The following is a 24,517-nucleotide window of genomic DNA, read 5'->3' as shown; positions in this document are numbered from 1 at the left end:
AAATAAATAAATAAATAAATAAATAAATAAATAAATAAATAAATAAATAAAATCTTTTTAAAAAAGAAATATTGAGTGCCTACTCTCCTATCCAAAGGATGACTTAGCCACTTTTTGAAATTCCTGGAGCAACTCAGCGAGAAATCCACACATCCCCGATCCCCGCAGGCTGCAAGCTGCTGTGGAGACCCAGCCTCCCTTCCTTCATGACTTTGTATTTTCAGTGTCTCATTAACTAGAGCACAGGGGAATGTGGGGGGTACAAGGTGAGGACCAGAAAAGGTTCCTGCTGTTCACAAGAAAGGAACAAAGTCCTATTACGATTCTGATTTAAGGAATCGTCTTTTTTCTTTTTCCTTTTTTTTTTTTTTTAAGGGAACCTGTCTGTGTCTTTGGGTAAAGGAAGGAGACAACGGGGACTCTTCAGTGTTTTATCTCTGAGCATTTTCCTGAAACCAAGAGTTGGATGCTCAACAAACTGAGCGACCCAGGCACCCCTCCAATAGCTTTTATAAGACAGAAGAGGAGAAGGCAGATAGAATGCCACCTCCTATTATTTCACTTACTTGTTGGTGGTGAAAATGACATCACACCACAATTCCATGACACAAAATAAACAGCTGCACTGGGGGCTTTGTGAATGCCCGAGGTACATCGCTTCTGACATCTCTCCAAAGAAACCAAGATGCTGAAGTCCTGCCCAGAGCTTTCCCACCTAAAAGACTGATTGCATTTTGAACCCAGACCCAACTCTTCCGTTCTGCGGAAGGATGTTTTTAACCAGGCTTTCGTGTTAACGTCCTGCTCGTTGAGTGCTCTCAGTCGAGGACAGGCTGCCTCAGAGCCCCCCCAAGACAAAGCGGAGGTACAGAGGGTTGCAGGATCTGAAAGGCAATCTGAAGGGGAGGGGAGAGGAAGGAGAGATGGATGGAAAGAAGGTGGAGAGGGAGACAGGGAGGAGAGCCGGCAAAACTCACGCAGGACAGAGTCACGTTGCTACACTGTTTTACAGGGGAGCTTTAACCTTTCTGCGCCCCGGCTGCCTAACCTCAGTGCTTCTTTTCCTTTCTGTGTGGCCGCCCACTTCCCTTAAGCAAACAAGGCAAATTACTGAGCATGCTCAGCATGTCACATGCCTTCCTTCCCATTAACCTTAAAATTTGTTTTCAAATGGCAAAAGAGTGTAATTAACATGAAGTATGATAGGAATTCCTAAACTCAGTGCAATTTAAATGCAGAAAAAAATCACTAGTTCTATAAAAGAAGTGCATGTGAATGTGCAATTTTAACTGCATCATTATAGTGGATCCTCTGGACCAACATCCCAAGGTAAGGAAGGTACTTGCAATGTGGAGTGTCACTTTTCAAACAGGGAGGGGGAGGGGTGATACAGAAGCATCATACCTGGGCAAGTTCTGAATAGCATAGGAATCACCTCACATTAGAAAACGGTATTGCTTTCTGAGAACAAACACACTCCAACATCAATCTGTCCCTTCACTGGCTATCATAGGATAAGGGGTGTACATGGTAATTCCAGATCCAAAAATGTTTAAACCTCCTGTAATACCTTATTTAACAGTTAATTTATGATTTAGGTGTACTCTGTGCAGTGACAATATTAGTTTAAATGTAATAAAGGACCTTTCTGTGTGCTAAGCTGTAAAATAAATGTTTGCTTTGAAGTTGGAAACAGAGGTGGTATTTTTCTTCCCCCGACAAAGCACACAGAGAATTACCTGTGCTATTTATTAGGAATATGGTGTCCTATTTGTCCCTTATTTCCTAATTCCCAGAGCAAGTAAACCCACAATCCCGTCTTCACAGGAGGTCAGGGCCAACCTCCAGCCTCTGTGGACTCTGGCCCTCACTGACATTTCTAAGCAAGATGCACCCACAACCCCAACCCCTTCCAACACTTCCACTATCCCCCCGGACTCTAGATCTTCCCATCACAGTTCCTGCCCCTGAATGAACATCAGGCCAACTGACACACATATTGAGACAACTGTGTGGGTGTTCTAGAACTTTTACTTATGCACGTGGTCAAAACAGATTCAAGGTTCTTCAGCAAACTGCTGTTAGAATATTGCTAAACCACCAGACACAGAGGCCCACCCCCACTATTCTGGAGAGAGCTTGTAACTCGCTGATCACACACTTTCAATGACACTGGTCAAAGAATAGTGAGGAAACTGGAAGTCATACAGATGATATGAATAGCAACCAGGAAGATACAGAACATTTTATTACTGGGTCAAACTGGATTAATATGTTGCTTTATTTAGGTTCTCGGTGAAACAGAAAACCACACAACCTTTAACTCATGGCTTGCATTAGAATGGGTCCCACTCTCCTCTGGGAGAGGCACCTGACCTCTCCCACCACAAATCTAATCTGCTTCCGATACAAAACCCGTGACACGAGGTGAAAAACACATAGCCCTTAATCAAAGCAACACCTAAATCAGGCTACGTGAGAAAATCTCAAGAACCAGACCTATGTTTACACCAAAACATGGTATGGCACAGGCCCTCGCAGAGAGCCCAGCACGTACAGAGCTGTAAATAAGTATCTGTCAAAATGAAAACTTATAAAGGCTTTCCATTACTAAGTATTTTTCTCACCAACCCTATATGGGGTGTGACCATAATAAAATAGGCTTGTTTTGGGAAGCTTTGTTACAAGAACATCCACACCCAACAAGAAGCCTCCTTCAAAGTGATCCTCAGAAGTAGAATCAGATCCAAACACCACCCTCCTTCAGCCCACTTGCAGATCTTCTTGAGAACATCCTTCTAAATCTGTTAGTGAATATGCTAATTGTATCTGTGATACAGAATTTCTTGCTTTATAATCATGCCTGTTTATTCAAAAAGCTAAGCCAGAATGACATGATGACATACATGCCTTATTCATTGGATTTTGCTTTGAATGACTTAATGCCATTATTTCAAATCTAATCTAACATACAAAGTGAAGGTTCCCTACCACTAATGTCATTCAAATGAACATCCTAAGCAATTCCAGAATTCCAGATGCAGTTTAGGTGAGATGACCTTGCTGGAGTAAGTGGAGAGCCTCCTACATGGACTACCCTGAGTGGGCATCAAACTCAGAAAATTCTTGGTGCCTGACAATCGACCCCAACAGTTTACTGTCATATTTCATACAAGACCCCAGAGATAATGCTTATGTAGTTTTCCATTCTAGCACCAGATCGCTATAGTATAAATTTGGCTGAGTGTCTTCATTTCTTGGAAACAAAGAGTCGGGAAAATCCATTTTCAGTTTTTCTGAAAAGAATTTAAGAAAACCTCTTTTATGAAACTTATGTGACCTTAGCATCTTATCTTAGAATACACAAATTGAATGAAATGTCATCACATTAAGTACTTTTTAACAAAGAGGTGAATACTTACGCCATGATACCTGAGAGGTGAAACATTTCGGCTGTTATATAGGACAAATAACTGTACAGGAAGACAAAGAGTGGCTCAATCACTCGGATGTTATGCGTGAACCGAGTAGTAAATGCCGCTATAAATCCCAGGAAGATGCCAATCAACACCCCACCAATTCCCACAACAAAGAAGTTTGCAATTCCAGCAAACACGTCAATGGTCTCAATGGTTTTCATCTGGCAAAAAGACTTGAACAAGTTGTACAGGACCTGTGGGAGAAAGAGAATGCGTGGTCAAGACCCCTTCCAACATCCCCGTTCTCACTGCGGCCACAGAAAAATCCACCTGGCCTCCTAACAAGGACATTTCTTCTGTGCCCCCAAGTTGATGACCAGTGGCAATAACCGTATTTAGATTGATACCATCTAAAAGATAATCTTAAAAGACTTGGTTGAGGGGCGCCTGGGTGGCTCAGTCGGTTAAGCATCTGCCTTCGGCTCAGGTCACAGTCTCGGGGTCCTGGGATCGAGCCCTGCATCGGGCTCCCTGCTCGGCGGGAAGCCTGCTTCTCTCTCTCCCTCTGCCTGCCGCTCTGCCTACTTGTGCTCTCTCTCTCTCTCTGTGTCAAATAAATAAATCTTAAAAAAAAAAAAAAAAAGACTTGGTTGCCATCCAACAGGCCCTGCTGTGTCACCGATGCTGGGGAAGGAATAGGTCACAGAGAAAGCTGGTCAGTGCTGCTGTGAAGTCAGTTACTTTGCAAGGCTCTCTGGTGGGGTCGTGCCATGGAAGGGGCCCCAGCCATCAGTACAGGTAGCCCGCCTGAAGACATCTTCCTCCCAGGGCACTGAGGTCCTACCTCCTCACCCCAGCCCCTCCCCCCACACACATCTGCTATAACATGAGACCCGAAGGAACTTGCTTTTTTTTTTTTTTTTTAAAGATTTTATTTATTTATATGACAGAGAGAGACAGCGAGAACAGGAACACAAGCAGGGGGAGTGGGAGAGGGAGAAGCAGGCTTCCCGCCAAGCGGGGAGCCCGATGCAGGGCTCGATCCCAGGACCCTGGGATCATGACCTGAGCCCAAGGCAGACGCTTAACGACTGAGCCACCCAGGCGCCCCCCGAAGGAACTTTCTTAAAGCAAAGACGCAGCCACCTGTGTTGTGTGAGTGTGTGTGTGTGTGTTGTATGTATATGTGCTGTAATTTCATACATATTTTGTCCCTCTTCTAAAGGAATGAGCCCACACGGCTGCTTGGCTTCTGAAACATCCACACAGTCTTTACATAGTCTTCGTTTAATTAAGCTTCAAAAATGCTCGGCACTTCACGTCTGCTGGGAATCTGCTTGCAAACGTGTTTCTAAGGACCCAACTGAGACAGGAAGTGACGGCTGGGTGCCCTACCACATTTTTCACAAAGCCAGCAAAGGAAACAGGAGTCCAGCGGGTGCCCTGCTTCTTCTCACTGGGTTATTTACAGCCAGAATGTCCAAGAAAGCTGGCTGTCAGGACACTGGGATGAAGGCCTGTTATGTTACAGGCCATGCTACACCCTTATTTGGTTTCTGAGAAATTCAAATTGAACCCCTTTGTCCATGGTCACACCAAATGTCAGACGCGATACGAGAACCCGGGTCTCCTGACCTTCTGGGTAAGTTTTTCAAGGTCCAGGCATGGGAGAATGAGTCAGGTTCTGACCCTGCTCCACTCTTCGCCTCCCTGAAGGTCCGTCAGAGCCCACCACATTTGCAGGTTTTGTGTCATTTTTCCCTCTTTTCTGCTGGATCATAAACTCGTCGTGGTCAAGGTTCATTCCTTATTATGATTTGCTTTTTCCATGCTGCCTGGGAGAAGACAATAAAGGTCTGCTGGCTTTGAAGAAAGCAGCAGATTAGGACTTAGAAATGAATGAGCTTTTCTTTTCTCTTAATCGCAGGTATGACATTTGAGAGCATTTTGGTATTGTACCACCAGGAAATGACTTGAGTAAAAAGAAAAAAAAAAAAAAAGCAACTCCTTCCCCTGAGGATTTAAATACGTTGAGAGTATCATCATTTGCCAGAAAAGAAACTGACTTCAAGTAGCTGCCGCTTCCCACTTCCAACCAGAGGCCTGCTGCATGTGGGATTCCGTCAGCCTCAACATGCTGTGGTCGCTTCCGGCGCCAGGATCAGAGATGTGCTATATATACCCCTTGTGTCCAAACAGCCAAGGCCGAAAGGGGACGGTCACCTGCTGCCAGTAGAGAGAGGCAGGCTTCCCCCCCGCCCCAGCTATCTCTGCACAGCCTCCCTCCTCCCCCAGGCCATTTGGTCACTGCAGTTCTGTCCCCCAACTCCCAGGCTTCTGTCCTCCCTGACTCCCGCCTGCACCAGCAAATCTCAGCTCACTCTTGCTCGAATGACCCCTGCAGCCAACAGAGGCCTCACTTCCTTTAAATACTGCTATTCCATTTGTCACTCTCAAGTTTAAAATCCTTGACTTTGGGAAGGCTCAATACACCTGGCTTTTGTTGTTCTTGTTTTGTTTTGGGGGGGGGTTTTTTGGTTTTGTTTGTTTTGTTTTTATTGCTTTCCAACACCTTCAGTCTGGGAGAGGGTCTCATCACAGCTCCACAAAACATAATACCGTAATTCCCCACTGCTCCTGCTTTCCTTCTTGTGGTTTCTCTTGGCAGGAAACCAGTCCCTACACCCAGGGAAACTTTGTCCATCTCGCAGGGCCCAGCTGAAGCCACTGCTCTTCTCAAGAGCCTTCTTGAACTCCTACAGCCCCCGCAAATCACCTTCACCTCTGCCCTCCCGCAACAAAGATGATCTCCCAGACCAGTCAGGCTTCGGGGACAGGCCATCTCCCTCGTGGACGCCGCCTCCTGGGTGCCTACCCCATTGCCCCAGCAAAATTAGAGAGTGCTCATGCACAGGACCCACATCTCCTCCTCCTCCTCCTCCTCCCTCGGCTCTCCCATTCCCACCCCACTGAGCACTTTTATGAGGCCTCCAAAGGAGGCTCAGGCCCGTGTCCCTGAGGAACAACTGACACACAGTCATAGATTTTCCAGAGGCATTTTCCTGGCAACTCAATCCATCAAACCGATCAAAGAGACATGCTGGTTTCAATAGCTCTTTGGGTTTTGCAGAGAACAATGCTTGAGTCACAGGCACTGTACTTCCAGCACACGGGGAAGAAGCTCCAGTTCGACCATCCTACTGCCTCGGAGGCCAAGTCAATGTTACAGGGCAATGTCTTAGGTAGAGACGTTGCCTTGACAACCAGAAGGCTTTCCACACCCTCCCACCTGCTTTACACTGAACCTGATACCCAGTGATCAGCACAAGATAAAATTCTTTTAGTTACCGCTGGCTATAACCCATAGTTAGTTCATTCCCGTTAAATGCTTTAATGGTATCGCAAGGGAATCTATGTCGGAAAGTGCTTCTGGAGTTATAATTTATATATGCATGTACATGTGCATATGTACTATGTATGTTGGCTACAATTATGTCTCCAGTTGGTCTGTGTAAAGTTGACCTCAACTTGTCAACTGCATTTTTCAAAGACCAAAATACCAGCACTGCCTATATTTTGTAGTGGGCTAATTTGGCCATTGAGGGAAGGGGAAAGGAAAAGCACTTTCAAATCATTCTACTCATTATTGTGATTTTTAAAATACTTATACAAGCACCCAGTGAGCTCAGGTGGTAGGGTAGGAGACCCCTAAAATACTTATGTGTTATAAGAATTAGAAATTATCTATTTGGACCTTTGATTTAAAAGGTGCAAGAACTCAGTGAAATCATGTAACACAAAGATGCAAACAATATAGAATTTTTTATCAGAATAGCTGTTCCAGAAAAAATTAGTTTTGGGGTCACTTTTTTTTTTATATGAAATACAAGAAACAATCATTCTTGCTTAAGGAATTTAAAATATATTATGCAATTTGCAAGAGCAAAAAAGAGTACCAAGTGGTTACTGTTTACCTTCCAACTTCCTGAAGTTAAATTCCAGTGCACAGCACATAATGCCTGGACCATAAAGCCCAGCCCGAGCCTGGTTCCATAACCAAGCCTCATTATGACAGATTGAGGAAATTCTTTTAAGTGTTCTTGGAAAATGTATTAGATTATTCAATGGTTGCATTATTAACATGTTCTAGAAATGATGTTGGAAATTACCATACGAACATAAGCCATTTGATCCTGGACTACCGTGGAGTGGCAGGACTGATCTGATAACTGAGAACCTGAGCAATTTTTGCCTAATATTTACACTAAGGGAAAGCACAAAAATCCCATTTAAAAATCTGACCTTTGTTCCTTCAGCTGTCCTTTCTGCAGTTGATTCCAATCTACTGTAACCTTGGACACAGGCACAGTTGGGACGGCGATTTATATATTATCAATTTCTCTTTGCACTTAGACATTTTTATGGTAGATTTTCTCCCCTTCACTCTGCTACCTCAATATTGAATCTCCCATGATTTGGGGATGGAAGTAATTGCATGGGCCTATAATTTTACTCATCCTCCAGACTACATTTTTAACATGAATCTTTTCTGTTTAATCTTCACCCTTCTAGTTGCAACTCCTAGTGACTCATCATTTTCACTGTAGGCAGCAGGGTCCATACTTTTCATGCCTTCCCTTACCCCGTGAGTTCCTTAAACCTCTCCTAGAGATAAGACTAGACGTCAAAGAATCTTTCACAAAACATCTCAACCTCTGTACTCTGAGGGTACCTCACAAGGAGGCAAATGATCATTTTTACAATGTTCTAATTCTTCCTAACACCAGATCCGTTCAGTCCACTATTCAGCCAATTCAAGGAATATAATACCTGCTGGTTTATTCTTCAGCTTTAGGTAGGTAAAAGCAGATAGCCTTGCTCTCTTATGGGTGTGGCTTTAAGGCTCCACAGGCTTTGAGCCCAGGGTATCTAAACTGAGAAAGGCTCATTCACTGGAAGCCGTTACTGTCATTCTGACTTACAAGCTTTGGCCTTGTAACAAGGGATTCCACATCCAAAGAGCAGCCATGTCCTTTCTCTGTCCTTGCCCTCCTTCCTGTATTGGAGTGGCGCCCTCAATCTGGCCCACTGCCCTCTTTGGATCAGGCCTCCCTCTCTGTCCATAAAATCATATTTGACAGCTTGGGGCCTCTTGACAGGAAGCACCGATACGCCCCTGGAAAGCCTGGGGCCTTCACACAGTTTGAATGGTGGTTTAGCCAGACTGTTTCCTCAGATCTGATTATTGACAAGCTCAAAGAATGGACACTGAGGTGTCTGACTGAGAAATTTAAGAGACGAGAGAGCAGTGTAAAGGCAGGGCAGAGCACTCTAAAACTGAGCTGGCTTTGCTAGACTGCCCTAGAAGGAGTGCAGCATGGGGTTATTATTTCTTTATAAAGTTTCTTATACATGAAGGGGATCCAAGAAATCCTCATGAAAATGTCCGTGATCTACCTCAACAAGGGTAACATGTATACAGCAAACATAAGTCACAATGAAAACCCTGAAGCCTCTGGAAATTAGAATAAATTATAAAATGTCTTCACTGCTATGGTACTTTCCCAGTGAAAATTTAATATTGGTTAAGTTAATGACTAATCACTGTTAATGCATAATGGAATAAATGAAGTGTATTTTGTTACCTGAGTGAGGAACCTTAGCTGCCTCAAAACAGCTATCTTAGCGGCTATTCTAAAACATGGGATTTCCTTATCAATAAATTACTTTCTACCTAATAACGTCCACATGGAGCTAAGGGACATCCTTCAAGATGATATTTTATTCCGTTCATAAGCTAATAAGGAGTGATGCTGGTTTCTATGCTGACTTTTAAGTGAATCCGGAATAATATTTTAATGAGAGGAACTAATGAAGGGGGTAATACAAATTAGTTAAGTTACTTAAAAACACTTAATTTTTCTCTGCCTCAACTTTCTTACCTACCAAATGGGAAAAATAATTACTACATAGGTTGCACAAAGACCCAAGCACAAGGTAGGCATTCACAAGAGGTTAATGGCTCCGTTGAACAACTCTCACCATCACCTCCGCGGAATGGTGGCTAACATAATAAAACAGCATCACTGAGGCTCGCTCACCGGTTTCCCCAAACAGGGTCACTGGAGTGTCTTTCACCGGGGGAAGAGCATTTTGTAGGCCCGTGGGTGGGGGAGACGCTTCCTCCTCACTGCTCTGTACTTTGCCTGAGCTCAGAAAGTGGGACGGAGGTAAATTCCACGAACATGAAGATCACAACAGCCTCTGACTCTAATTATGTGTTAATTAGTGAGAGTCAAAAATAAATGAGCATTTTCTGCATAAATACCCACTTAAGGGAAAATCGTGGGGACCAGAAATAAGCTAGCTGAGTAGAACAGAAAATGAGAGTGTAATGAAAAACTGGCTTAAAATCAGAAAATAATTAATAAACCCTCCCCAGACACAGAATGGCACTTGGTGGGTGCTGTCACTTCGCTCCTGTTATACATGTTCACTCCTGACAGCATCATATCGCATGGAGAATTCCAAAGGACCTGAAGTCCTTTAATTCTGATCAAAGACCATCACTTTTGAAAATGCCAACTGAGAAAGCCTCAGAGATAGGAAAGGTCACAATCACTTTTATCCTCCTCTGGTACCAGCAGGACCTTGCAAGCAGGGACCAGCTACACAGTCTGTGCAACCTCGTGCAACACGAAAATGAGGGGCCCGTTGTATAATAATCAATAAAAAATAATCAATAAAAAAATTTCACAAAGCATTTCAAGACCGCAATGACAGAGCATTAAACCAAGTGAGGGGCCCGTCTGAGAGCAGGGCTGAGTGACTGTCCAGGTGCGTGTGGCGCCTGCAGGTTCTCCCCTCAGCTGTCACTGTCAGAAAGCTGATGCAGACTGAGGGTGGCCGGTGGTGTTGGAGTGATGCAGCGTGAACGAGTTACTCACCACTGTCACTGCATCATTCAGCAGGGACTCTCCAAAGACCAGGATGTAGAGCTGCTCGTTGACGTGAATGTTCTCGAAGACGGCGAGCACAGCCACTGGGTCCACAGCTGAGATCAAGCTGCCAAAGAGCAGATTCTGGAGCAGAGTGATGTCACTCAGGCCAAAGGCTTCAATTTGGCAGATACCATACAAAGACACCCCAATGCCAATGGAATTCCAAAGGGTCCCTACCACAGCATACCAGAAAATGGTGCCAAAGTTCTCAAAGAATGGGCGAGTAGGCATGAAATAGCCTGCGTCGAGCACGATGGGTGGGAGGAGATATAAGAAAAACACATCAGTCTTCATTGCGGGGGGGGACTTTTCATCGACCCCAAAAATAATCCCTCCTAGCAGCAGGCCAACCATTATAAGGAGGCAGCTCTCAGGCACTATTGTGGGCAACTTGTGATACAGATGGAAGCCTGTGAAGGAAAAACATAAAGACAAAGCATTTGGGGTGTGCAAGAATTAGGGCGAAGATAAACTGGTTCTCTTTGCTGGAACCGACAGATTCTATTTCAAAACCTCCCGGGTCAGCATAATTGGCTACAGAGAATGACGTAAAAGTCAGATGACCTTAAAACTATTCACGAAGCACGGGCAGGCACAAATGCAACTTTACATCAGAAGCTGAATGATACAGGTACATCATACTTACACAGCACAGCTGTTGTCTAGATTCTAATGAAGTTTTCTCAAATAAGACCATGCGATTTTACATTTGAGGCAGTTTTGTGATTTCCAACACATTTTCAAAGGTGACGTCTCATTTCATCCTCATAAAAACTTTAGGAGGAGGCAGGGAAGTTATTTTCACCTTTTTAAGTTCTTTGATTTAAGTGGAGACTGAGGCTCAAAGAGATACAGGGTCTTGTCGAGGTGGCAGGATCACACACCAGCTTTCAGGCTACCACTGTCCCCTCCAGGCTTGATAAGAGTTTGCAACTTATTTAATATTTTTAATTTCAGGGGTGCCTGGGTGGCTCAGTGGGTTAAGCTTCCGACTCTTGATTTTGGCTAGGGTCATGATCTCAGGGTCGTGAGACTGGGCCCCGCGTCGGGATCTGCAATCAGTGGGGAGTCTGCCTGAGATTCTCTCTCCCCCACCTCTGCTCCCCTCCCATTGCATGTGCTTGCTTTCTCTCTCTCTCTCTCAAATAAATAAGTCTTTTAAATTTTTTTTTTAAATTTCAGACTATTTCACTTGGAATGCTAAGTATGTTTAATTTTTCAGAGGTCTGCTCCTTCAGAAACAACCAAATCAATCCTTCAAAGGCACTTCAGGTAATTACTACTTAAGGGATATAAACCACCATGATCTCCAGTCTCAGAGTTTCTAATCAAGGCAAAGGAACTGATGTGTTTATGACCTACTCTAACATAGGACACTGTGTGATGAGGTCCCAGACAAGCTCTAGGGGAGTGGAAAAGGAGGAAATCAGGAAGGACATCATGGAGAAGGCAGCATCTGGCAGGGCTTCCTGAAAGGACAGACGTTAAATACACAGAGAAGGCATGAAGAGCCTCCTAGGAAGTGAAGCAATGGAGGAAAATACCCATCTCCTAATGCATGGTGGACCCCAGTGGGGCTTTAATGCAACGACAATGTTAGGGGGAGGCCGGCAGCAGGGGAAGAGGAGAGGACTGTGGGTCGTTCCAGCACATGCGGTAACATGAGGAGCAACGTCACACAGGAAGGTCAGCTGACAGGGCTTAAGTGAGGACGGCCCTTATTTACAAGGCAACGGCGAGCCATCCTGCAGGAACCTCAGACATTTTAGAGTTAAAGCAGCATACGCAAGTTATCTGAATTACAGGAACACAGTATTAAAATGCCAGAATGAGTCTTAGAAACGTAGCATCACAGCAAGTTTAAAAAGTCAACCCTTAAAGGTCTACACACTGTACTAAAGACACGGCATGGCATAGCTTGTGAAAAACAACAAAAAAGTAATCATAATAATTTGAAGCGATTTCGAGAATTTCTAGATAATAAAGTGAACACCTTTATACTGGGATTCAAGTCATCCCACCCTCACTGATCATGTTCTTACTCATATTATAGAGGGCTCCAATCATTGTTGGGGAATAAATGTATTCAGCTGGTTCAGCCGCTCTTTACCCATGACCTCTGCCCTGCTGACCTCTACTGAACAGAGACATTGAAGAAAGTCCCCTGAGAACCCTGTCTTTGGAACCTCTTCTCCCACTGAGCCCTGCTTCGCCATGCAGCATTCCCTGGGTGATAAGGATGTGCCTGCCCATAACAGCCCCCTCGAGTCCAAGTGAAATCAGCTCCTTTCTGGAAGGCAGGGCATGAAGACCCAACGTGAAGGCGCCATGTGTGCCGTGGGCCTTGCTGGCCGCTATATGATGACTGCCCCCGACCTCGGATCCAGTACCCCCCACGCTGCTCACAACTGTGGAGAGGCTACCACCAGGCCCGGGCCCGGTTTGCTCACTTGCAAAATGGGGACACACGCACCCGCCACATCAAGGGCTGTAACCATAAGGAGGTACCACTGTGCCTGTGACGTCACGAATGCCCCCCAGTTGTGGTTTCCTCCACCCTCTCCCACATGAAGACACAAGAGAAAACGGTTCTGAAAAAAACGCACAGAAGCAAGGGACAGGCTCCTCTGCAGACAGACTGGAGAGTGAGCAAGGCCTCTCCCCGGCAGCTCCCACTTCTCTGCTGGCCTCTCACTTTCCTTTCCCTGCCATCCGGCCCCATGTACCCAGGGCTCTCGCGTGGGGTACCATCTCCTGTCATTGGGCTGCAAGGAGGTCCTTATTCCCAAGGACGGAGGGTGGGAAACACGGTCAAAGGGAGAAAGGCAGAAACAGACGCTGCGTCTGTGCATCTCACAGGATGACGCCTGCCACAGTCCAGCACGGTGACGGAACCTGACCAGGAATGGGGAGAGCAGAACAGCACCAAGCAGAGCCCAGAGAAAGGCAGCAACAGATATCCAGGATGGCCTGAGACAGAAGGGCCACTGGGACAGGAGGTGGGGGGACATCTGGCCCCTGATGGGATATTTCGCAACATATACACTAGTAGGAAACAGTAACATATAAATGAGCAGCAAATATCAGGAAAGAACAGCAACAAACCAACAACTGTTGTTTAAAAAGATCCTATGTTTACATTTTGAAAACACTCTTCTCCTTTCTTTTATGAATGCTTCAGTCACTCCAAATTGGCCCGAGTGACCTTTGCTTGAAACTGGATGGTAGTTAATGGATCTGCCCAGTTGTTCCAGGAGCAAGGAGGGATTCAATGAAGGGTAGTCACCCGAGATCTCAGTTCTGTGCTTTTTTGATGACCATAAAGTAGAGACACCGAATCTTCTAACATGCTCTCTGCGGGCATGGAAGGTTTGGTGTGTCAGTGTGTATGGTTTTACAAATGACAGGAGTCAAATGTAGTAGCAAAATAATTAATCAAAACAAAAGTCTTCTTAAATTTCATCGTTCACAGAATAAAACAAGTGAATCAACATTTGCAAATGTGCATTCACTTATGGCTGCCCCCCCCCCAACTATTCCTTGGAGGGTAAATGAACTTGAATAGACAGAACTGGTTCTCCAGAGTCGTTATCTCATCAAAATGTTATGGAGAAATAGATCAGTTATCAGGAAAAACAAAATGAAGTTTTTGATGGTTTTTACAAGGCTGAACGTGAGCTACCGCAAGTACAATTAACTGCTCAGTCCAGGGGTCAGCTAACTTTTTTCTATCAAGGGCCAGATAGTAAATATTTCCAGTTCGCAGGCCATACTTTACTCTGCTGTCATAGCACAAAAGGAGCCAGAGATAATACCTAAGTGTACGAGGGGCTGTTTTTTTTTTTTTTTTTAAGATTTTATTTATTTGACACACAGAGAGAGAGAGAGAGAGAGCGCACAAGCAGGGGGAGGGGCAGAGGGAGAGAGAGAAGCAGGCTCCCCAAGGAGCCGGGAGCCCAATGTGGGGCTCCATCCCAGGACTCCGGGATCATGACCTGAGCCGAAGGCAGTTGCTTAACACTGAGCCACCCAGGCACCCGAGTGGCTGTGTTCTTATGAAACTTTATTTGTGGACATGGAAATGAGAATTTCCTACTAGTTTATTTGTCACAGAATATCATTCTTCTTTTGATTTTGTTTAACAGTTTAAAAATATAACTGCCATTCTTGACCCACAGGCCATACAAAACTGGGGGCAGGGAGGCATGCTTGACCCCTAGGCAGTGGTTTACTTCCCCCTGTTTTAGTTTGATCTTTGTATTTCCTGCTAAATTCTACTTAGTAGAATTTAGTACTTGTGTCACTCACTTTTTATTACTAGCACATAAACGTCTGCAAGGATGGATACTTTAAAGTTTATTTTATTTTTAATTGCTATAGAAATTCACTTAGTGAGAAGGGGAACAGGATTAGGGTCTCATACAAAACACACTGTTAAAACAACCCTCTCTTAGACTGAGTCTATTTTAATCTCTCTTTGCATAGAAGTGTTGAAACGAACTGAGCTTAAAAGCTAAAGATCTACATATAGCTGAGTACAAAGCTATTGATTCATTCTATTTTCTCATTATACTTAAAATAATCTGTTTGTCAAATGCTGGGAAGAGAAGACAGGAAGCTTCCAGATAGCAGGATCCACAAAAGAGCAACAATGTAAAAATCTGAATCACCAACTATAACAAAAAACCATCCAAAATAAGTTTCAAAAATTATATACAGTTAAGAGACACAGCAAGGAGGGAAAGGGGAAACCGGCAGAGGTGAGCAGGGACAAAGCCCTCCGGAGAGAAAGCACAACCTCCAGGTGCAGATGAACACAAGCTATTCAATTAATGTTCCGTACTTTATGAGAGCTTAAAGAAAAAATAAGGACACTTATCAGCCCCACCAATATTTTCCAAGTTTGTGTTGAGTAGGCAAAAGTACCCTGCGAAACAAAATCAGCAGAGACAGCCGGACTCAGAATTAGCTTCCCAGGCTTCTCCTTCTTGAAACAACTCTGGGAAATACTGGATTTAACATAAAGAATAGTCTGAAATGAGCCACGCTTATTTGGCTGGGGGAAAAAAGGTAAATATTTACAGAGTATATTAAATTTGCTTTTAAGTATTAAGAGAAATAAGCAAGTTCATTCAAAGGTAAAAATGCTGGGTGCATGTATCCCAATTCACATAGCAACCAAATACACACTTTTAAAAAAACAGAATTGCAATAAGCAACAGATAATGAGAAACAGGAAACAGCGAGAAACAACATTTTGATCTGATACATCAACAAGCTGCTATTATTGCATGATAATGCTAAGTAGACAAAGAGTGAGTGAAAAAAATTCAATCCTAAAAATAAGTAGAGGGGCACCTGGATGGCTCAGTCAGTTAAGCATCTGCCTTCAGCTCAGGTCGTGATCCCAGGGTCCTGGGATCGAGCCTCCTGTGGGGCTCCCTGTTCAGCGGGGAGTCTGCTTCTCCCTCTGCCTCTGCTGCTCCCCCTGCTCTCTCTCTTAAATAAATAAAATCTTTTAAAAATAAATAAATAAAATAAAAATAAATAGAATCAAGTTGAGTAAATAAATAAAAATATGGAAATAAATACATAAAATAAGCAGAATGGAATTCAATAAATAAAAAAGAATTAACTGATTTATGTCAGTAACTCACTAACACATTCTTACATTTAGTCACATGCTGGGGCTGAAACATACATTTAATTTCCCCCCACTAAAAAATAGTGCAACTATGAATATGGAGCCAAACCTTGTCTTACTGCACTTTGTTTTATTGTGCTTTGCAGATACTGCATTTTTTTTATAAATTGAAGGTTTGTGGCAGCTCTGTGTCCTTGAGCAAGTCAACTGGCACCATTTTAACAACAGCATTTGCTCACTTCATGTCTCTATATCACATTTTGGTAATTCTCCCAATATTTCAAACTTCTGTATTATTGTATTTGTTATGGTGATCTGTGATCAGTGATTATAACTTGCTCAAAGCTCAGATGATGGTTAGCATTTTTTAGCAATAAAGTATTTTTAATTAAGGTATATATATTATTATTTTACACATAATGCTATTGAACATTTAGTAGTAGACTACAGTGTGTTATGAACATAGCTTTTATAAGCACTGGGAAATCAAAAAATTCATTTGACTTGCTTTACTGCAATATTCGCTTTATTGCAGTGGTCTGGAACTGAATCTGCAGTCTTTCTGTAGAGATTTTAAAAAACGCTCCCCTTATGAGGTTGCAAAGGACTTATAATAATAAAATAATTGGGAAAAAATGAAAATATAAATGAAACATTAAAAATCTGTTGGACTTATTCCAAAGCAGAACTTAGGTGGTATTTGATTTTTCCAAATGACATGACTGCTTGCGAAGAAAAGAGAAACACAGTAAGTACAGTCTGTCCATGAAGAATTCTGAAAAGGAACAAAGTGTTAAACTGTTCATCAGACTACTGAGTCCCTTTCCCAGCACAAGGCTCTGAGGGACCTGGTATTAGATCTTGAATGGGCTGTATCTTCAGCTTGTATTTGGTACAGAAGATCAGACACGAACACAAGTCATTATCATACAAGACAGGAAAGAAGAGATGTAGTAAGTACTAGAGGAGCAGGGAAGGCAAGGAAATTACAGATAAGGAGGTTCAGGAAGGAATTGGAGGTGGCATTAAGAGAACTGGCTGTGGATATTTCGGTTTCACGGGGATAAGGCACAAGGGAGGAACGGGGAAAAGGCTGGGCGCCATGAGGGTGGGGCGACACAGGTGACCTGGCTACAAAGTGTGTACAGCAAGGAAGAGATGAGCCAATCAAACAGGGAGCGGCCCCACCGCAGAAGGTCTGGCGTGCCAGTCTTTGAAGACCTGCCTCTGTTCTGTGGGCAAGGGGGAGCCATTGAGGGTGTCTCAGAACCATCCTTGTCTTCCACACACGGAGTGAACGGGGACAAGCCCTGCCCAAGAGACTAGAGACTAGAATTTGGAAACGAGGGGATGAGAGCTGCCTGATTAGCGTTTTACACCAGGTGGACGTGATTAACCATCAGTGAAAATAAATAAGATGTTGATGCAAACATGTGATGAAAAAGTTTAAGAAGAGTCCAAACTCCAAAGGGAATCTATGCATAATCTTAGAAAGGGAAGTCTGAGAGGAGAGCCACTCAGTACAACTATGTAGTAATGATAAAGAACACTGATAGGTAACAAGAAAATGCTATATTGCAACATTGTATATGACAGGGAAAATCCAGAAGCAGTACAAAGATCAATGTCATCCAATGGTATTTCTCATTCAATATACCCTTACTGGGACTCTACTATGTGCTGGGTACCGTATCAGGCGCTAGGAATGCAGCAGTGAATGAAAGAAAGCCCCTGCGCTGGAAGGCAGCAGTTTAATGGAGGGAAACAGGAAATGAAGAAATCAACCAGTAAATTCATAGCGGCAAGTAGTGATGATCCCTACAAAGGAAGACAAAGAAGGGTGAGGGCATCCAAAGTGACAGGACGAGGTGATATTGGATACCAGTCTGGTCAAAGAAAGCCTCTCTGATGGGTGACATCTGCACAAAACCCTGTATGGACAGAGTATGTGAAACATGGTGGAAGAACAAGGGCCCTGAGTTGGGAGTACCCTGATCAAGGAAGCCACCGTGGCTGGAGCACGGGAAGTAAAGAGAACATGGTAAGAAATGAAGTGGGAAGGCAGCAAAAGGGTATAGCACACAGCGCCACGGGAAAGACTTTAGATACTTTTTTTTTTTTTTTTTTTTTGAGTGCAACGGGAGCCACTGGAAGCTTTTTTTTTCTTTTAAGATTTTATTTATTTATTTGACAGACAGAGAGAGAGCACAAGTAGGCAGAGAGGCAGGCAGAGGGAGAGGGAGAAGCAGGCTCTCCACTGAGCAGGGAGCCCAACGTGGGGCTCGATCCCAGGACTCTGCGACCATGACCTGAGCCGAAGGCAGCCACTTAACCAATTGAGCCACCCAGGCACCCCCACTGGAAGCTTTTGAGCAGAGGAATGTCATGATCAGATTCACCATTTTACAGGGTCATTCTAGCTGCTACTGAAGAATGGAGGCAGGAACACCAGTGTGTCAATAATCCAGGAAGGAGATGATGGTTTTCACTAAAGTGGGGGTGTGTATGAGAGGAAGTCACATGCAAAATGTATTTTGACACTTGCTCCAACAGAACGTGTTGCTGGTCTGGATGAGGGATGTGAGTGTGATTCTCTGGTACAATAAAAATACATATATTTTGGTCTTCATCCCTAATCTCCTGGCCCTTACATTCCAAGCTCCTAAAACCTTTGTAATTTCCTAAGTGATAGAAGGTCTAGGAGCATCCTTTATTCTAATATTTGGGCTTTGACCCCAGTTCTTGACACAGAACTCTTAAATTCCTTGGAATTTCCCGGGTGATAGAAGTGTCTTTGGTTTTTGGGTGCCTGGGTGCCTCAGTCGTTAAGCGTCTGCCTTAGGCTCAGGTCATGATCCCAGGGTTCTGGGATTCAGCCCCGCATCAGGCTCCCTGCTCAGCGGGGAGCCTGCTTCTCCTTCTCCCACTCCCCCTGCTTGTGTTCCCTCTCTTGCTGTGTCTCTCTCTGTCAAATAAATAAATAAAATCTTAAAAAAAAAAAAAGTGTCTTTGGTTCTAATGAGGCAACTCAGAGTGAGTTCCTGTATAGTTTCAGGATGAGGACTGGTCACCAGGAAGACCAAGCCATGAGGAGAAGCTCATAACTTTCAGCTTCATTCCCTCACCCTCTGGGGAGGGGAAAGGAGCTGGAAATAGAGTTAATAATTGATCAGGCCTAGTGATAAAGGCTCCATAGAAATCCCTCAACTATGGTGTTCAGAGAGCTTAAGGACTGATGAACAAATCTACCTGACGGGAGGGTGGTACAATGCAACTCCACAGGGACAAAAGTTCCTGCACTGGAGACCCTTCCAGATCTTGCTTTATATCTCTTTGCCTGGCTATTCATCTGCATCCTTTATCCCCTAAGTTCTGTGAGCAGTTCTGGCAAATGACTGAACCCAAGGAGGGCACCATGGGAACCTCAATTTATAGCTGGTCAGTAAGAAGTACAGGGACTTACAATTGGCATCTGTAATGGGAACAGTCTTATGAGACTGGGCCTTTCGCCAGTGGGCTCTGACACTAACTCCAGGTAGATAATGTCAAAACGGAATTGAATTATAGCACACCCAGTTGGTGTCCTCAGAGAACTGGAGAGCTGCTTGGTGTGGAAAAACCCACACATCTGGTGGCCAAAAGTGTTCTATAAGTGCAGAGAGAAAAACACTGGTTGTTTTTCACCAATGTTTTTGCTCTCAGACAGATGAGTCAAAGACGAATCCAGGAGTTTTGGAAAATTCTGTATGTGTCAATATAGCATTAGAGAAAAGAAAGAAGAATCTATAAAACACACAAGGAGATCCTATGCTGCAATCATCTCTCCTACAGACCAGTTGATATATTACAGTGACCCAAAAGTAAAGACTATTAAGACGGAACTTAGGTAGGTATGCCTGAATTATTCACCCTTTAAAGATGGTGGGGGGGGGGGAAGGTAAGAAAATGAAGATTGAAGAAAAAGAACCAACTTCTGCTTCTGGAAAGGTGGAATATGCATTTTCCTCTACTCCTCCCACTAAGTAAAAATACCTAAAATCCCTAGACATTATATACAAATAAGCACAAGAAAGTTCTGAAAGTGGCCCAAGAAGGAAAACCAGCTAGGGACCTTGAGATCTGAAGAACAACACAGCTGTGAGTTTCTTGGGTTTTCTTCTTGCCTCTCACATCCCAGACTTGAAGAAGCCATCAGGCTGGAAATGCCAATGATCACAGACAACAAAAGTCCCAACAAAAGCCTGCTCTGTCTATACTCTGGACCGGGAAAGAATCAGCATAGACAAAGAGAAAACTTTGAGGTAATAAGCTGCTCTACTCCTTCCAAACACCAAAAAAAAAACCCCAAAAAACAAAAACAAAACAAAAAAATGTGGCCCCAGTGTCAGGAAAATCTGAGCGGGGAATCTAGATTCTATGCTTACTAGACTATAAAGAAAACCCCAACCTCCCTATGGGGGCAGTGTCAGAAAAGAAAAAGCAGGGAGGCAGGACTTTCTTCACACTGAACGGTAACTCTCTTCCATGATGCCAGTAAAGACTACGTGGAGAACCTGGACTTCCACCACCTGCAGTAATAGGCATCCCACATGCTCTTCACCGAGGCCAGTCAAAGGAGGCCTAGTGGAGTCAGGACCTGCATTTCCACCCACCAGAAATGAAACCACCACTCCACTTTAGTGTCAGGGGAGGCCACCAGAGGAACAGCAAGGAGGTACTCCTAACCCCTCTCTCAGCCAAATAGGTATCAGGAGAGATCTAATAAGAATACAGAATCTCCAGCCCCCATATGGTCATGAAGAGCCATCCCCCCCTCAGGTAGTCAATAAAAGCAAAGTGAGGAACCTGAAAATCTACCCCCAACTGGCAATAACAATATGGAATCTCCCTCTCCCACTTAGTGTCATAAGAAGTCATCTAAAACAGAAGGTATAAATAATATCCCGAGTCTCATAACTAATACCCAGAGGTTCGTGTTCCAATAAAAAATAACTCATTGTACCAGGAATCAAGAAGATGTCAAACTGAATGGGAAAAAAAAAAAAAAGAAAGAAAATTAATAGATACCACTATTACGATGACTGAGATGTTAGATTTACCTGACAAAAAAATGTGAATACGGCCATGATAAAAATGTTTCATGAACAATTACAAACACACTTGAAACAAATGGAAAAAAAAAACAGAAAGCCTGAGCAAAGAAATAGAAGATACAAAGAAGAACTTTATGGAAATTTTAGAACTGAAAAATATATGATTGAAATAAAAAATTTAATCTTGTAGGCTCAATAGCAGAATGCAGTAAATAGGAAGGAATTAGTCAACCTTAAGAGAGAATGATAGAAATTATCAAACAACATGGAGAAAACAGACCTAAAGCCTGAGAGAACCTATGGATCTAAAGCAGAAGATCTAAAATTCCTGTCATCAGAGTCCCAGGAATGGAAAAGAAAGAAGGGTGGGCTACAAAAGTACTCAAAGAAATAAGGGCAAAAAACTCCCCAAATTTGGCAAAAGACATAAACCTACAGAATCAAGAAGATGAGTAAGCCCCAAATATGAGTAATCCAAAGAAACCTATAGCAAGACAACCCACAGTCAAACTTCTGAAAAAACAAAAAAAGAAAAAAATCATGATAGCCAAAGAGAAAGAACACCTTTCTCTACAGGAGGGAAAATAGAACAACATCAGATTTCTTGTCAGGAGCCATGGAGACTGTAAGGAAGTAACACAACGTTATTCATGTGCAGGAAAAAAAAAAAAAAAAAGGAGAAGAAGAACTGCCAGCCCAGAATTGTATATCCAGTGAAAATACCCTTTAGGAATAAACGGAAAATCAAGGAAGGAAAACTAAGAAAATTTTTTGCCAGCAAACCTGCCGTAAAATAATAGCTAAAAGAAATTCTCAAAAAGAAAACAATGGAATCTTAGAACACCAAGAAGAAAGAAAAACAGAAAGAACAAAAATATGAGCAAATTCTATGCATTTTCCTTCTTCTCTTGAATTTTCTTTTTCTTTCTTTTTTTTTTTTTAAGATTTTATCTGACAGAGAGAGACACAGCAAGAGAGGGAACACAAGCATGGGGAGTGGGAGAGGGAGAAGCAGGCTCCCCGCAGAGCAGGGAGCCCGATACGGGGCTCAATCCCAGGACCCTGGGATTATGACCTGAGCCAAAGGCAGACACTTAACAACTGAGCCATCCAGGTGCCCCTCCTCTTGAATTTTCTAAATTAAGTTTGACCACTGAAGCCAAAATTGGAATACCACTTGATGTGGTTTTCAATGTATATAGAGAAAATGTTTAAGCCAACTATATGACAAGTTGGGGAAAATAAAAAGATGTAACAGGAGGTAAGGTCTATACTTCACTCAAACTGGTAAATGACTATACCAGTAAACTATTAGTTATATTTTATATATAAATATATATTTATAACATAATTCCTAGAGGAACCACTAAAGAGGCTATACAAAGAGGTACTCCCCAGAACATTATAGATAAAAGTGGAGTTCTAAAAAACTGTTCAAATGACCCATAGGAAGGCAAGAAAACAGAGAAATGAAAAACAGGGAACAAAAATAAAGTCACAGATTTAAACACAAACATATCAATAATTACACAAAATTTTAAAAAATGGTCCAAATATATCAATTAAAGACAGCTGTTAGTAGAATAGATTAAAAAGTATCACCCAACATATATGCTGCCTAAAAAAGCTTACTTCAAATACAGGCATATAGGCTGGGTTGAAAATAAAATAATAGAGAACATTATATCGTTAAATATTAATCAAATGAAAGTAGGAGTAGCTATAATAATACTCGATAACGTAAGCTTCAGTGCAAATAAAATTACCAGAGACAAGAAAGGCCATTACATAATGATAAAAGGGTCAATTTACCAAGACATGGCAAGCCTAAATGCATACATACCAAACAGCGGAACTACAAAATACATGAAACAAAAAGTGATAGAATTAAAAGAAATAGACAAATACAGAATTATAAAAACTTCAATACCCCACTCTCAATAACTGATAGAATAACTAGACCATCAATTCTATAGAGGACTCCCAACCACAAACAGCAGAATCCACATTTAAGAATCCACAGAACATATATCAACATAGAATATATCCTGGGCCACAAAAACAAACTTCAATAAACTTTTTAAAAGAACTAAAATCATACAGAATATATTCTCACATCACAATGGAGTCAAACTAGAAAGCAGTAACATATTAAAAAAAAAAAAAACAGGAAAATCTCAACTTGGGGACTCAACACACTTCTAAATAACCTATGGGTCTTCACACACACTAGAATGGCTATAATCAAAAAGGAAGGTAATCACAAAAGTTTATGAGGATGTGGAAAAATAGGAGCCCTCCTACACTGCTGTTAGGAACATAAATTGTACAGCCACATTGGAAAACAGTCTGGCAGTCCCTCAAAAAGTTAAACACAGACTTCTTTGGCCTAGAAATTTCATTCTCAAGTATATACACAAAAGAAACAAAAATTTGTCCACATAAAAACTTGTACAGGAATGTCATAGCAGCATTATTCATAGTAACCAAAAGGTGAAAACAACCCAAATGCCCATCAACTGATGAATGGATAAACAAAATATGGCAAAAAATGGAATATTATTTGGCCATAAAATGGTACGACCTATTGATACATGCTACAACATAGATAAACCTTGAAAACATTGTGCTAAGTGAAAGAAACCAGTCACTACAGACCCTGTCGACATCAAAAGGATGATATGGGAATACAATGAACAACTTTACACACACATTTGACATCTTCAATGAAATGGACTGATTCCTCGAAAAATACAAATAGCCACAATTCACCCAACATGAAGGAGATAATTTAAACAGTGCTGTAACTAGCATAAAAAAAAACCATGGGGTGCCTGGGTGGCTCAGTCGGTTAAACAGCTGCCTTCGGCTGAGGTCATGATCCCAGAGTCCTGGGATTGAGTCCCACATCGGGCTCCTTGCTTGGTGGGGAGCCTGCTTCTCCCCTCCCTGCAGTCCCCCCTGCTTGGGCTTGCTCTCTCCCCTCTCTCTCTCTTTCTCTGTCAAATAAATAAATAAAATCTTTTTTTAAAAAAGCTGAACTTGTAATTTAAAACTCCTAAAAAACCAAATCTTTAGGCCTAGATGGTTTTACTAGTGAATTCTACAAAATCATACCAATTCTACGTAATCTCTTCCAAAAAACAGAAGCGATGGGAACATTTCCCAGTTGATTTCATGAAGCTCGTATTACCCTGATACCAAAATTAAACAAAGAGTACAAAAAATAAAGCAACAGACCAATATCCTTTATTAGTATGGTGACATGGTAATTTATAATAAGAAACACGTATTTGTTCTTCCAACGCCTTTCCTGGTACAGAGCCCCTAAAACCTTTGTTTGATAAGAGGGCAGTCTTG

The 24,517-nt window shown here is 42.6% G+C and overlaps 1 protein-coding gene across 1 annotated transcript in view; it reads right to left on the bottom strand.

Annotated features, from left to right (window-relative positions):
• SLC9A2 (solute carrier family 9 member A2) overlaps positions 1-24,517 on the bottom strand; it is a 98,461-nt gene that overhangs the window by 51,597 nt on the left and 22,347 nt on the right. Inside the window, exons 2-3 of the mRNA XM_035001858.1 lie at positions 10,367-10,830; positions 3,423-3,673 (exon numbers count right to left, since the gene is read on the bottom strand). Coding sequence (XP_034857749.1) covers positions 3,423-3,673; positions 10,367-10,830 — 715 coding nt within the window. The remainder of the gene's footprint in view (positions 1-3,422; positions 3,674-10,366; positions 10,831-24,517) is intronic.

This window comes from Mirounga leonina, unplaced genomic scaffold, assembly GCF_011800145.1.
Source record: "Mirounga leonina isolate KUSES-001 unplaced genomic scaffold, KU_Mleo_1.0 Mir_125, whole genome shotgun sequence".
In the NCBI taxonomy this organism is placed as follows: Eukaryota; Metazoa; Chordata; class Mammalia; order Carnivora; family Phocidae; genus Mirounga; species Mirounga leonina.
This window is presented reverse-complemented; position numbering and strand designations above follow the sequence as displayed.